Consider the following 13,745-nt stretch of genomic DNA (forward strand, 5'->3'; position numbering starts at 1 on the left):
ATCTATCCAATGAATATATATCTAGAGTCTCTCTGGAGTGAACACCGAGAGAATTTGGAATTCGTGATTATCAGCGTATTGGATGATCGGGTCATTTGTCTCATTTTATTGCGAAAGATCCAGAGATACTGCCAGATGTCGTATAACGCCTAACTTTGGTTGCGATTTGCGTTGCGGTTTCTCAACAAACGCCTCCACCATTGTTTGGTTCAGAGCCATCAGCATGAAGAGTCCAAACACTTAAGAACTATTTTGTCTCGCGATGATGACAATGCTGACTGTATTTTCGATTTCTCGAGGCGACTAGCCGTACGACGAGGTACTTGGCTGTTGTGGATGCGCTTGATGTATCACGTCGCTGAGCGGCGACCGCGCTTTGATGTGCCTTGCCGAACTTACCGAGTACTATGCACAAGACATCAACCTGTCTGGTCACACAAGATGACCGCATTTCAGGCTCATTCCGTTTAGTGCGTAAGTGCCTAGTATGGGTTGACAATTACGTACTTGTAGCACAGTGACGCAGAAGATTCCTGCAAGGGATATCGAAATTGTGAGACAGGAAACTGATGATTTGATGAAAATACGCAGCCCCATTCCAGCATTCCTTGGCCGTCACAATGTGAATCAGGCAGCTAGGCTTCCGCCATGATATTTAGTATCTTCTGCAAATTCAAATAGTTTATACTTCCCATGGCGGTGTCAGGACTTTTCATGCCATGACCTTACTTGACTACCTCCCAAGAGCATTCGCGCCCTCTCTCAGTCAATACCTGCAATGTCGTCATCTGACAATCCCCATCGTAACCCGGGACTCCTAGGACGACTTCCCAGTGGATGGCGACGATCAGCACTTCTCAACGTCAGCATCATATCAGCGGGCTTATTAACATTAGTTGGTATCCTAGGAGCGACAATGTCCGCTTCTGGGGGCGACTTCAAGAAATCTTGGGAGTTCCACAAAGCACCGTGTAGCGATATCGATGTTGCGAACACCTTAATACACCTTCCGATCAACACAGTTTCAACCCTTGTACTTGCATCTTCGAACTTCTTTATCCAAATCCTAAACTCACCATCACGGACGGCAGTTGACAAGATACACACTAAGGGACAGTGGTTAGACATTGGCATCTTATCTTTGAGAAATGCCTTTCATCTCTCCCGCTGGAAACTTTGCGTGTGTCTCGGACTGTTTCTTACTTCTATTCCTATCCACATATTCTTTAATAGCTCTATATTTGTCATCGATACTCGCATGGGAGATTTCAATATTGTTATCGCGGCTGAAGCCTTTGTAAACGGGGGAGCCTTTAACGTTCCAGGCGCTAGTGTGTCGACCAAGAAATGGAGGAATAGAGGAATCTCTTCCTCAGTTTCCGTCAACCAAACCATCGGCGACGACACCATGGTCACCGCGAGGAACTTTCCGGATGCGATACCTAACATCTCAGCAATCGCAGCTGAAGCATCAGGGTGGCAGCGATTGGACAAGGTTGCTTGCCGAAATGTCTACGCGGATGAGCATTGTGAAGGGTTAAGGGAGTTTCGGAACGTCGTTATGGTTACTGGGGGAGTCGGCTGGAATACGTCTTATTCGAATCGTTCTCAATACGCCCAGAAACCGCGGTCAGAGATCATGCCTCCAAGAGAGGTGAATACTCTTTGGTCCAGCACACAATGCAACATGCTAGGCCACACAAAAGGCGGCAAGCCCTTTTGCCACACCGATTGCACCGGAATTGTTAGGCTGCTTGAGGATTGGCCCAACTCGGTAGCAACAGTCATCGAACGGAAACCCCAGTGCCAGTCATCGGTCCCTACGCATCACCCCCTCTGCAGATACAATGTCACAGATGACAGCGTTGACTTTCTACAACCCTCTGCAATGTGTTCACCGGCGGCGATACTGACGAAGAGAGCCATTCCAAATACTGTCGAGGTCTCATACTGTCTTGCGGAGCCAAGACCGAACCATTGTTCTCTTGCCTTTTCCCAGCTTCTGTTCATGGTTAGCATCTTATCAATACTCATGAAACTTCTCATGTGCATTGTCATTTTATTGGCTCTTGGGCCTGAGGAGCCCTTAGTACTCCTGGGGACGCTATTGCTTCGTTCATATCTGTGCAAGGAAGCCCAACATTGGAGCTGGGACTATTGACACAGGCTGATATCACGGAGCAGAGATCACAGGGGAAGCTCATTTTCAGGACACTCGGACCCAGACAGTGGATGAGGAGGGTGCATCGTATGGCGGCAGTGGTTCCTGAGATAACATGGATAATGTACTTTGGAGTGTTTTCTTTCGGTTTTGTCGCATGTACGACCATTCTCGGTCAACAGCTGGAGAGCCACACACCATTGTAAGTTGGTTCTCGAATGACCACAATATGCTTATGACGATTGACTAACTCGGATACTAAGTGGGCCGATCATTACCGATACCTCTAGAGCGAATAACATCTTACCACCTGCTGCCGGGTTCCTTTCGTCAATCCTCATTGTCAACATCCCCCATGTACTGCTATCTTTCTGGTATACCTTCTACAACTCCATCATAACTCGGATAGAGATGGCCGCGGAGTGGCATAAGTTCTCAGATGGCTATTACCCATTACGCGTTACTAGGCCGAAGTAAGTCCACCGGACGAGAGGCAGTTGTTTAATGGGATTTCTGACATTCTTCCCTAAGGGGCCATCAGGTATCAACTTATCGTCTCCAGCTACGATACAAATACAGCATTCCTTTGATCGTTGTTAGTGTAGTATCGCATTGGCTACTTTCCAACGCAATCTTTATTTTCGTGTCTCAAGGCTGTGTGTATAACCGTGTCTTCAAACAAAATGAGGTAAATGCTGAAGATTTGCAGCCTACTATCAACCTAAAGAGACTGTGCTGGGGGGCTATGCAAAGGATTCAGGTAGCCTTCCTGATGATGCCATAGTTGGCATGGGCGCTTCTCCAACACCTATCTTGATCTTGACTATTCTTAGTGCTGCAATGATTTTGTTTCTGATCATCCTATCGCGAAGGAAACTACCTGGATACATGCCAGTCGTTGGATCAAACTCTCTAGCAATGGCAGCGTCTTGTCGAGTTTCGTTGCAAGCAAAGGTTCCTAAGATTCGCGACAGTGAGAATAGAGATGGAGATGGGGAAGTCGAACGGTCCCCAGAAAGTCTAAAAGACATGACCCGTCATCCTTTGAAGTGGGGAGAACTAGGGATGCTGGAAGACTGGCGCCTATGCTGGCAGAGGAGCGAAAGTGATGCGCGAAGTGTCAAACTAGCTTGTCTTGGTTTTGGCACTGGGCTAGATAAGCCTAGAACTCCCGTTGAAGGCCGCTGGTACAAATGATCAGTCTCGGGCTTGGGCGCAGCATGTCTCACGACGAGTCTGAGTTGCCAACAACCAGTCCCCTTCTCTGAGGGCATTTTTCCTTTCTGAATTCGGCTCGGCTTCTATGTCGGTTCATTGATGCCACCAAGCCCGCAAGGCTATGTCCCGAGGTCATTCTGCGAGGCGAGCGCTCACCACGGCAACACTACAGGGACCCGGCGTCTCGGTTTTAATGGAGCAGAAGAGTTTTGTACCGAGATAATCTGAAATCAGACGCTGGCTTCGGGTAGCGATCTCTTCGGTCTCGTCTTGATATTATCTCCTCTGGGCGGTTGTGTGTGAGCAGAAGAAACCTAATAGCAACATTACGCCTTCTTGGAACCCCAACGATCTGCAAACGGATCCCAGCTTGAGTCTTCAACGGGTGTGTACTCCATCCGGTCCGCAATATTCTTCGCAAGATCCTTCCCATACACGGCAGAAATCCACGCAAAAGTAACATCAATACCTGCACTGATACCGGACGAAGTCCAAACATTCCCATCTTCTACCCATCGCGCCTTGTGCACCCAGTTCACCTCCGGCCGCAGCGCAATAGTCTGCTCCCATGACAGCTTATTCGTCGTTGCCCTCTTCCCGTCCAGCACTCCCGCACGCGCGGCGACGCCTGCGCCTGTGCAAACTGTAATCAAATACTGCAACTGAGGAAACCTCTCCTTGATAAAGTCGATGGAGGCGCGGATGCCGGCGTACCGCGTGCCTTGGCCTCCGGGGACAATGAGCACGTCCAGTGGCGGGGCCGTTTGGAATGTGTGCGTGGGAAGGATGGTCTGGCCGAAATCGGAGTTGGCGGCCGGGACCGCGGGACCGGTGGCGGGGATAGCGCCGGGCTGTTGCTGTGCGCCTGGGATCTGCTTCGTCGAGACGGGGTCCAGCGTCTCCGCGATGACGGACAGGTTCATTTCGTATGAGCGCGATAAGAGATTCAGCGCGTCTAGGGGCCCAAAGACGTCAAGCGCTTGGAAGGCCGGGAAGACGACTATGCCGAAGTTGAGGGGCTTTTCTGTGAGTTGTTAGCATATTGAGGTGAAGACAAAGGGCTGGATTGTTACTCACTGCCGCCTTCGCGGTCGCCATTCCGAGACATGATGGTTGGGCTATGACTGAAGCTCCTCACGCAATAGAATGGAGCTGAGGCCGCTGGGGTGGGTCTTTTGAAGAGGATCGATGCAGCAATTCGATTTCTTATCATAGTCGGTGTACTGGAGCTCACGAGACGGCGAATAAGACGAAGAACAAGCTTTTGGCCGTTCTTCTCTAGGCTTCAAACAAGATAATCGCAGTGAGACCAATTTGAGGAGTGAGTAAGACGGAGATCGCCCGCGAATGAGAGTGTGACAGAGAGAGCTCGGAGACCGATGAGACATTTACGTAAGGTGAGGGCTTCCGAGAGAGTTTGCGGGCTGGCGGGGTGTTCGGCCGTCAGCTCATTAATAATGGTCGCGCCCAGCTTGCACGACTACCGACCCTTACATCGCGTCATTCGGAATCAGAACTAATTATGTTGTTCTCTGATGGGTTGCAATAGCCTCTGAGGGAATGTTCATTCGAATATTCGTTTGCAGATTCCAGGCTATGAGCAGGGCAGACGCCAATCTTTCGACAACCGGAGAAGTGTTTGGTCGGGCTGCAGCAGAGCGCTGAAGATGCGTTGAACATCCGCTGAACATGACCGACCTCTTGTTGATAGACATGGTCACCGTGGCCGCACTGTTTCGTTTCAAGGCAGGTCGGATTACTGAAGCATTCTTCCACGGCTACTCAACTTTGATTCTCACAATCCCAGACTTTGTTTCCTCCAAACCAAGTCTCTTCAATCTTTGCATTCAACAGGCGAGCGGCATCCCACTCCATGTCCACGACAATGAAGTCCGCGAGCTTACCCACAGCCAAGCTCCCAACTCTATCCTCGGCAAATACGCTACAAGCAGCGCCCCAAGTCGCAGCAACCACTGATTCGCACAACCCCAGCTTGAAGTGCTCGTTAACCACCTTGGGATAGCTCGGATCCCGCGACGAGCGTCTGGTAGTCGCAACATAGAGATTTTGCATCGGAGCCCACGGTGATGTAGGGCTGTCGCTCCCAATCGCCATCAAAGCGCCCGCGTCTGCGAATTCGCGATACGCAAAGGCCCGTTTACAGCGGTCTTCTCCCAGAAGTCTCGGCCATTCCGTAAGGATTGAAGGGTCGGCGTGCACGGGGTGAATGGACGCCGTCAAGCCTAATTTGCCCAGTCGCTGAGCGTCTTCTGGCGATGCAAGTTCCAAATGCTCGATCCGATGCCGCCGTCCTGGGGTGCCATTCTTCTCAATCGCGTCGATCGCCATTCTGATGGCCGCGTCGCCGATCGCGTGCAGTGCGACTTGGAGTCCTCCAGCGTCTGCCTCCTTGACGACAGCCTCCACATGTTCCGGCTCCCAGATTGGCGGCGGGAGACCGGCTGGCGCGTATGATTCTGAGAGGTATGCCGTGCACGCGTCGATGATGCCGTCGCAAATAACCTTTACGCCGACGATGCGGAGGTCTGGGTCGTTGCTGGAGTTGAATGTCCTACTCAGCTCAATAGCACGTCGGACTTGCCTTGAGTTGGCTGCGATATCTGCAGTCGGCTTTATCAACCAGTAAGACGCAACGCGAATTGACAGAGCCGGCTCTTCTTCTTTCAGGGTGACGAGAGCGTCCCAGGCCTCTTCATCCATGGCCATCTCCACCACACCAGTGTAACCGGCGGCGTTATACTCTTTGATGGCTGCTCTGATTGCTTCAATGCGCTCACGCTTCGGGGCCGACGCGGCTTGGAACGGCCAAATGACAGACATCATCGCACCCTCGTCGAGGACTCCGGTAGGTTTGCCCTGTGCATCCCGATGAATGCTTCCGCCAGGGGGGTCCGCCATCTCAGCCGCTCCCAATTTCTCTAGTGCCGCAGAGTTGCACCAGCAAGAGTGCTGAGAGCTCGCATCGATAAAGATGGGTCGCGGGTCGATATCATCCAGCAGTGCAGCGCTCACCCCGCCCGGCGTCATGGAGTGCATCCAGTTCTTGCAGAGAACTGTTGGCACGTCCGGATTAGCTGCCGCATAAGCTTTGATAGTTGACCGAATGTCGTCTATCGTTTTGCAGCGAACCAAATCGAGTTTTCTTAGTGACTGGCCCAAGAGAAGTAGGTGCATGTGTCCATCAATGAACCCAGGAAGCACCGTACGCTGCTGAAGATTTCGGACCTCAAACCCCGTGGTGTCTTTCGGTAGAACCTCACTTTGAGGGCCGATGGCGACGACTTTACCATCTTGGACAAGCATACTATCCGCGAAAGTGGGCTGGGCTTCAAGGCCAGTTCCACCTTTGGCTAGAATACGGCCATTGATGAAGACGGTACTTGCACCCATGGTGTTGGAGGTCTGGGGTTGCTATCTGGGTGCAGAGCCAGCTTGAGGGTAGATCTGATTCAGCGTGCGCCCTGCATGTTGGTTAACAGCTGATGTAGGTCTCTGAGAGATGAAAGCTTACTTACCGATAATTACAACTAACTTGTGATAATATTTCAATGAAACCCGTAGGGCCGAGTCAAAGGCTTTTATTGTCTCCTATCGTGATGCCCCATCGCTACTATCGTGGCTCTTATCTTCGATTGAGTTAACCCAGTTCAATCCTAGTGCAAATAGTTTCCTCGCTTCGACTTTACTTCCCAGTGGCTTGGTGACCCACTGTCCCGGGCAGCAGGCCTTCACTAGGAAATAAATGGGGGTAATTTTCTCTCTTCGACCTTCCTTCCCAGACTACGCACGGAGCAGTCCTCGTTCTTGAGCTGAAAGTTCCCGAAGTCGGCGGAAGTATTGTGAAGCGTCAATCAATTTTATCATGTGTGAAAAGCGGCATGCATCGCCGTGAATGTGGCTTCATAGAAATCGAGGCCTGGCGGTCAGCGAATCAGACCAGAGGAAAGTTCCCGGAATAATCTTTAGATACCCAAAGGCCGGGGGACATGAGCGGGCGCGAGGGATAAAAGCAAGATCGGTACCTAGGTTTGCATGAGAAAATTAAAGTACGGCTATCCAAAAATCAATTATTGTCCAATACTTCGTCTGGCAGTATCTCTTCCGCTCCAGATACATGATGGTGTTGGTTCAGGAGGTATTGATGTAATCAGCCACGTGAACGTGATCTTCACGGCGGTGCGGGGTCATGACAAGTTAGCAAGCGGCATTTGTCATAGACCCGAACCGATCATCTGCTGGGATTTGTGAACTGGACTCAAGCAAGCACATTCAAACTCACTACCAATCTTCAATTTACAAAAGTTCTTCAACATGTACAAGTCTCAGATAACCTTCACCTTTGACACAATATGTCCTTGGTGAGTTGGCGACATGAAAGAGTCTTCGTGCTCGGTTTTATCTGCTGACGAATCTCCACTTAAGGACATACATCGCAAAGAAAAGGTGAGACTAGGATGTTTCGTACAGAAGATCAAAAGTGCCCCTTCTTTCCAACTTTATCGTCGTCGGCGGAGGAGGACGGGGAGGGCAGCATTGAGCGCGATGGCGTCTACAGCAGTGACCGACAGGCAGTGCCCGCCTGGCAACATTTTGGCTGTTGATACTTTAAGCCGCATCAACGATTCTAACATATCAGCTGATACAGGCTGGGCAAAGCCCTCGAGGAAATCGCCTCTTCACCCACAGCTAACGACGTCTCCTTCACGCTCGTCTTCCGCCCCTACCAACTATACCCGGACTTCCCGACTGAGCCCCAGGATAAGCGCCAGTGGTATGTGACTACCAAGCACGACGCTTCGGACATTAAGCAGTCAGTCTATGAGGCCACAATGTCCGAGCTTGGAACAGCCGTTGGCATTCCTTTCTCCTGGGGCGGGACGATGTCGAACACGTTCAATGCGCACCGCGTGATCCAGCACTTCCAAGAGGCCAAAGATGCGGAGACCGCCAACCGTTTGGTGGAAGCCCTGTACAGTCGGTACTTTGAACAGGAGAAGGACCAAGGTGCGAAGGAAGTGCTGGTCGACGCCTGCGTAGAGGCGGGGATTCCAGAGGCAGAAGCGAAAGAGGTTGTCGCAGACCAGACAGAGGGCAAGATTGACACGAGGAACATGATCCGCACGGCTGCCATGGATGGCGTGGATGCTGTTCCACACATAGTATTTGAGGGGAGGAGAAGAGACCTCACACTTATCGGCGCAAAAGAAGTCGACGAGTATGTCAAGGCTATGCAAACCATCATCAAGGAGAGCAAGTAGAGGGGATGAAACCAGTTCTGAATTTGCATTTATTCTTTCCAGAGCGGTTTGATTTGAAACCTTTTTTTGACTGTCGACGTTTTGACATCATTCTTGCCGCCCCCCCTTAGTATCTTTCCAGTATCCACAAGCGTCTCTCATCAACGCTCAGAGACTCCAAGAACTTCATTTCCTCCTCCTTGACCGTCGCGTACCTCTCAATGAGCTCTTCACCAAGCAGCTCATTCATGACCTCGTCACCCTTCAACTCCTTGAGAGCCTCAGGCAGCCCAGCAGGAAGCATCTGCTCCACGCCCAACTCCTTGCGATCATTCTTCGTCAGAGAGGCAGGGTCGACCTCGCAGTCTCCCCAGGTCAGCTTCTCGCCCTTCATGACGCCGTACGCGCCAGCACCCAGTAAGGCAGCAATTGCGAGGTAGGGGTTCGCGAGTCCGTCCAGGCACTTGACTTCCCAGTGGCTGTCCTCGCACTTGCGCAGGGGTGTTTCTCTATTCTGAGTGCCCCAGGTCACCCACCGGCCACCGGCCCAGCAGCCGTCCTGGACACGTTCGTAACTGACGGGGTTGCTGTATGTCAGCGCCGCGATGGCGCGAAGATGCTTGAGGATGCCGGCGTAGAAGGGTCCGTAGGTCTCAGGCTTTGAGCCGTTGGGGGAGGTGATGGACATGTGCACATGAGCCGCGGTACCACAGGATTTCGGGTAAGGCTTTGGATGGAGGGACATCCTGTAGCCCTCTGACTGAGCAATGCCTGATATGACCTCTCGGACGTATAGGAGGGTATCTACGGCCTCTAAGGGGGGAGCTCGAGGGAGAACGACTTCGAACTGACCGGCGGCGCTTTCAGGGTGGATTTGCTCGATGTAGATTCCTTTTGAGTCCAGCTCGGCGACTGCGCGCTCGATAACCTTGACAAATACGGGGTGGTCCATCATTCGAGAGGTTGACCAGGCATGGCCGTCGTTCCTCAATGTTCGATACTTCTCGGGACCGTCAATCCGCTCAAGGAGGAGTAGCTCAATCTCGAATCCGACGTGGAAAGTGAGACCTCGACGTGCCGCATTCTCGACCACTCGTTGGAGCAATGACCTCGGGCATAAGGGCACCACCGAACCGTCCTGCTCTCTGAAATCTCCAAACACGCTAATGTGGCCGTCACGGGGACCCTCCTGGAGAGATGTGAAGTCTGGATGCAGCCGGTATTCTCCCGTGCCGGAAGCTCCCGCGACGACCATGTCGTTCTGAAGCAGACCGAGACTGGCCTTGGTAATACTGATTGAGAAGTCTCCATCCTCGTTCATCACCGATAGGACCTTTCGCATGGGCACGGCCCGAACGCGTGGGGTAGCGGTCATGTCGTTCCAGTAGATGCGAAGGTATTGCGGTGGCTTCTTGCCATCCAGAAATGCCTCGAGGATGTCCAGATCACTTCTCCCAGACAGCCGTCGAGGGTTCATGTGGCTTTCTTCAGGGCTGAAGGAGAATCCCAGGTGGTAGATGTGGTTCGAGTTGTTGAAGAGAACGTCTTTCACCAGCTGGGTCGCCTCTCGCCAAGTCATGTGGCCTTTCCGAGCGTACTCGCACAAGACCTGGGCTAAGTCAGCATCCATGTCTTCTAACATAGTAGCGTGTAGTTGGTACTGACCTTCTCCATCACCTCTTTGACTTGCAAGACGGCCAACAGGTAGGTCTCGGGAAACCAGTGTCCGTCGGTGCTCCAGATGATCTTGGACCAGGGGCACAGCTCTAGTATTTGACGGAGTGCAGTTTCCTGGCCATCGCGACTGAGAAAAGGGAAGATTTCGCCGATATCTGCGTAGACGTTGGCGTAAACACACGCCAGGTACCCAGCTTCTCTCGTATACGGGTAGCTTGCATGGAGCAGGACAATCGGCACCGTGGGGTACTGGCGGATGAATTCCTGAAGATGTGCAGGAGAGGCCGAAGTAAGAGTGATGTCGTTGTCGCCCAATCCCGTGTGAAATTGGATGGGTTTCTTACCCGAGCCTTCGGTATTTCTGATGAGGCATGCAAGCCGGTGGACCAGGTACTCATTGAGACCGGGGTGGTTGACGCGAGTGAACGCGTTGTCGGTTCCCTTGGTGTGAGTCGCGTAAATGCCCTCGAAGGCCTTGCGGGCGAAAGCAGCATCTGGCTTTCTCGGAATTGCGAGGCCGGTGCGGTAGCATATGACGGACTTGAAGCCGACGACCTCTGGATCCGCGATAGCTTCCAAGATGCTGCTATCGAACGCCTTCAGCGCCTTGTCGAAGACGGCGTTGGAGTCCTCCGCCGTACGAGCTGTACCTTCGTCGACTGGAAGGTGCTCGTTGAAGATGTCAGCAGCGATCTTTTCAATTCGCACGATTCTCTTAGCGGGGCTCCGAGTGAGACTGCTAAAGTACGTGTAAGGATAGACAGCGTTCTCGCCGTCCAACCCGTCGTCAACAAGGACGGACTCGATGCCATTGAGACATTCCTCAACCCATGCATCGTAGTCCTCGATGCGCTTAGCTTCAATGGCATTGACCACCGCCTCCCAGCTAGGCTCGCAACGGAGCACCTTGGCCAGCTGTTTGACAGCGCGCAGATGCGCGAGACTGGTCAATGAAGCGTGAATTGCGTCTCCATGGGCTTCGGTAGTGATTGACAAAAGAGGGTAGCGGCCAATGGCCTCGAGATCCAGCAGAGGATGGGCGTGGTTGTCAATGATGGGGGTCGTCTGGATGGTGTGGCTAAGGAGAGCCTGGCCAGTCAGCTTTGCGGGATCCATGCTCGCGGAAGAAAGACCACCAGGTCGAGCAGTGGTCAGTGTAGCAGAGTTTCCCGACAGTCTTTCTACCGCGTGGACAGATGGACGAGGCTCCCCCTTGGCTATTGGTCCGGCCGGATGATGGACTTGGTGGTTGATGCTGGGAAAGATGCAAGCTGCGATTCGGAAGGGAGAGGAGGGGTAGCTAATGTGGCAGGAAAATGACGTGAGAGCTCTTATCGGCGCCCTGCATGAGGGGTGATAGACGATGTCTCATAACGGCGTCTTCCGCGGCACCCCTCTCCCTATCTGTCTCGACGGATGTTCTCCGCGGGAGGGGAAATTCGGTCTCCAAATGCCGTTTTCAGGGGACGTCACGACATGGTAACCGGCCCAGTTCATCAGTTGAATTAACTTTCAGACCCCGCACCCAGCGCATGTCAGATATTAGCGTGAGTTCGTTCATATGGAAGCTTGTGCCCGCGGCTCATTTGGCCTGGGATCCCAAATCTGGATAGAGACAGCCATTAAGCCCAGGTATGTTCTGGGGAAAATGCCGATACTACAGACGAGGGAATTAAAGGGAATAAGTCGCATTTTTATGCGTAAAAGTCCGAGGCAGGATTGCGGGCGGGGGCCGGTTCTCCACTTTGGTAGCGGCGCCGATCGGAGCTTATCTCACGGCGGCCCGGGGCGGGATACCGGTGTGGGATGCCGAGATGATCAACCTAAAGCCTGTCTATTTAGAAAGCGCTTTGCTTGTTGAATACTCATCGCGTGACTTACAACATCATTGTATCCAATCACTAGTCAAGATCACCAGGCGTCTCTGTGGTATTTCTTTCTGAATTGTGGGAGCTCTGTAGCTGATCCGTGCTGGCCTCCGCCTACGGAAACGTGTGAATTCTGCTAGAGGGCACTGCCATGTTGTGCTATTATATCAGACATCGAGTGAACCCGATAAACGAATGAAATCTTGTTTGGTAGCTGAAAACGACTGACAGAATTAAAAGCACCTGGGTGTGTACAGAGCCCTGAAAAGAATGATATGAGTCCGGCGCCTGGGTTCAGTGCTCTTCTATCCAAGAAGAAACAATTGCACATAACTTGCTGGTTAAGGAATGTCAATAAAGCACCGATTTCAATTTATGACACTAGTACAGGGAAGGTTTTGTGGGATGCCAACAAGACACTGTAGTACTCTTTCATCTTTAACCATCTACAGCCGGGCCAGATGGGGCCGCCAAGAATGAAAAGTTTTTATTGAATTCTGCGAAGGCTTGACGTAGTAACGTCCCACAGTCTGACTGTCAGGGAGCTGAGTCGCCCCCCTCTTTCGTCTACAATTTATCTCTCTTCCGTGTGGCAAAGGGAGCCCTAGCCCCTGAACGGGAAGACTGCCCTGTTGTTCCGCTGTTTGTTGTTCCGCTCTGCGTTGTTCTGATGTCCGTTGTTCCGATGCCTATTGGCCCCCTGTAGTTTGTCAACATCACCAGCAAGGTTGAACAGTCAATTTGTGGACAGAATTAGCCAGCGCGTCATTTGTTCGGTACTTGGTGGGCGACTTGCCTGATGCACAGCTACATCGCGCCCTAAAACAGGGGCTTCTCTTGATGGTGTGGTGTGCATAATAGTCCATTTCCTCCAATACTAACTGGCAATCCCGCTGCAAACGATTGCAGCAATATTCATGTCACTTCTTTCAAGTCTATTGAAACCCATGGGTTCCCAGTGCATGGCCAAGCAGCATTCAATCGTCATCTAGATACGTAGTAGCCTGTCTGGAATAAGGAATCCCCTCGCGAGAACCCACCCACTCAGCGGTAAAGGGCCATTGCAGCGCTCCTCCGCAGTGAGATTCGGGCGGCGATCTGGTCCGAGTACCTTTCTCGGACACTTAATCGTCCCGAGTTCCTTTCGCGGTTGGGAGGTGCTACAGCAGGTTGTACATCATTTAAGCTTAAAAAGTTTCACTTTTCGATTCCTACCCCGACGGATCGAACGTTCAAGCTGCAATTGAGTTCAATCATTGTGCTTATGTGAAGTGATACTACCTAGGCAAACCAGCCTGGCGAGCTCTGTTTGTCGCCATTAGCCGGTCCTTCGTTGGCGGCAAGGCTGGTACGTTGAAACTAACTCTCGATCTCTGTTTGAGCAACACAGAAACGTTTCTGTCTTCTGTTGCCTGCGAAATCACCTTAAGCCAAGTCCTATCCAGAAACGTAAATTGCCAACCTGGCGGAAAATATATTCCTGACTCTCGTTTGCGCCAGTGAAACGTGGCACAAGGGCCCTTTAATCTTTCCGTCGACCAGTGACCATGCCTTTTTTGGCAA

General features: G+C 52.0%; 5 protein-coding genes across 5 annotated transcripts; 2 read left to right on the forward strand and 3 right to left on the reverse strand.

Annotated features, from left to right (window-relative positions):
• Window positions 1–2,283: 2,283 nt before the first annotated feature.
• On the forward strand, window positions 2,284–2,945 carry CGGC5_v006303 (uncharacterized protein; the record flags this gene model as incomplete). Its single annotated transcript, XM_066151679.1, has 4 exons — window positions 2,284–2,363; window positions 2,425–2,634; window positions 2,693–2,756; window positions 2,871–2,945. The coding sequence occupies 4 exons, from the start codon at window positions 2,284–2,286 to the stop codon at window positions 2,943–2,945; spliced, it is 429 nt and encodes a 142-aa protein (XP_066008966.1).
• A 760-nt stretch (window positions 2,946–3,705) lies between these two features.
• inhA-3 (Isonitrile hydratase) lies at window positions 3,706–4,487 on the reverse strand (the record flags this gene model as incomplete). Its single annotated transcript, XM_032022983.1, has 2 exons — window positions 3,706–4,403; window positions 4,457–4,487. 2 exons carry the CDS (start codon window positions 4,485–4,487, stop codon window positions 3,706–3,708), a joined length of 729 nt encoding a protein of 242 aa, XP_031880218.1.
• A 674-nt stretch (window positions 4,488–5,161) lies between these two features.
• Window positions 5,162–6,790, reverse strand: ytcJ-3 (putative amidohydrolase YtcJ; the record flags this gene model as incomplete). The annotated part of the gene is made up of 1 exon (XM_032022984.1): window positions 5,162–6,790. One exon carries the CDS (start codon window positions 6,788–6,790, stop codon window positions 5,162–5,164), a length of 1,629 nt encoding a protein of 542 aa, XP_031880183.1.
• A 921-nt stretch (window positions 6,791–7,711) lies between these two features.
• On the forward strand, window positions 7,712–8,658 carry CGGC5_v006306 (uncharacterized protein; the record flags this gene model as incomplete). Its single annotated transcript, XM_032022985.1, has 3 exons — window positions 7,712–7,758; window positions 7,823–7,843; window positions 8,046–8,658. The coding sequence occupies 3 exons, from the start codon at window positions 7,712–7,714 to the stop codon at window positions 8,656–8,658; spliced, it is 681 nt and encodes a 226-aa protein (XP_031880216.1).
• A 106-nt stretch (window positions 8,659–8,764) lies between these two features.
• Window positions 8,765–11,430, reverse strand: fluG (the record flags this gene model as incomplete). Its single annotated transcript, XM_032022986.1, has 2 exons — window positions 8,765–10,246; window positions 10,303–11,430. 2 exons carry the CDS (start codon window positions 11,428–11,430, stop codon window positions 8,765–8,767), a joined length of 2,610 nt encoding a protein of 869 aa, XP_031880217.1.
• Between the last annotated feature and the right edge of the window lie 2,315 nt (window positions 11,431–13,745).

Source organism: Colletotrichum fructicola (assembly GCF_000319635.2).
Source record: "Colletotrichum fructicola Nara gc5 chromosome Unknown KSG_Nara_v1_contig03, whole genome shotgun sequence".
Taxonomy (NCBI): Eukaryota; Fungi; Ascomycota; class Sordariomycetes; order Glomerellales; family Glomerellaceae; genus Colletotrichum; species Colletotrichum fructicola.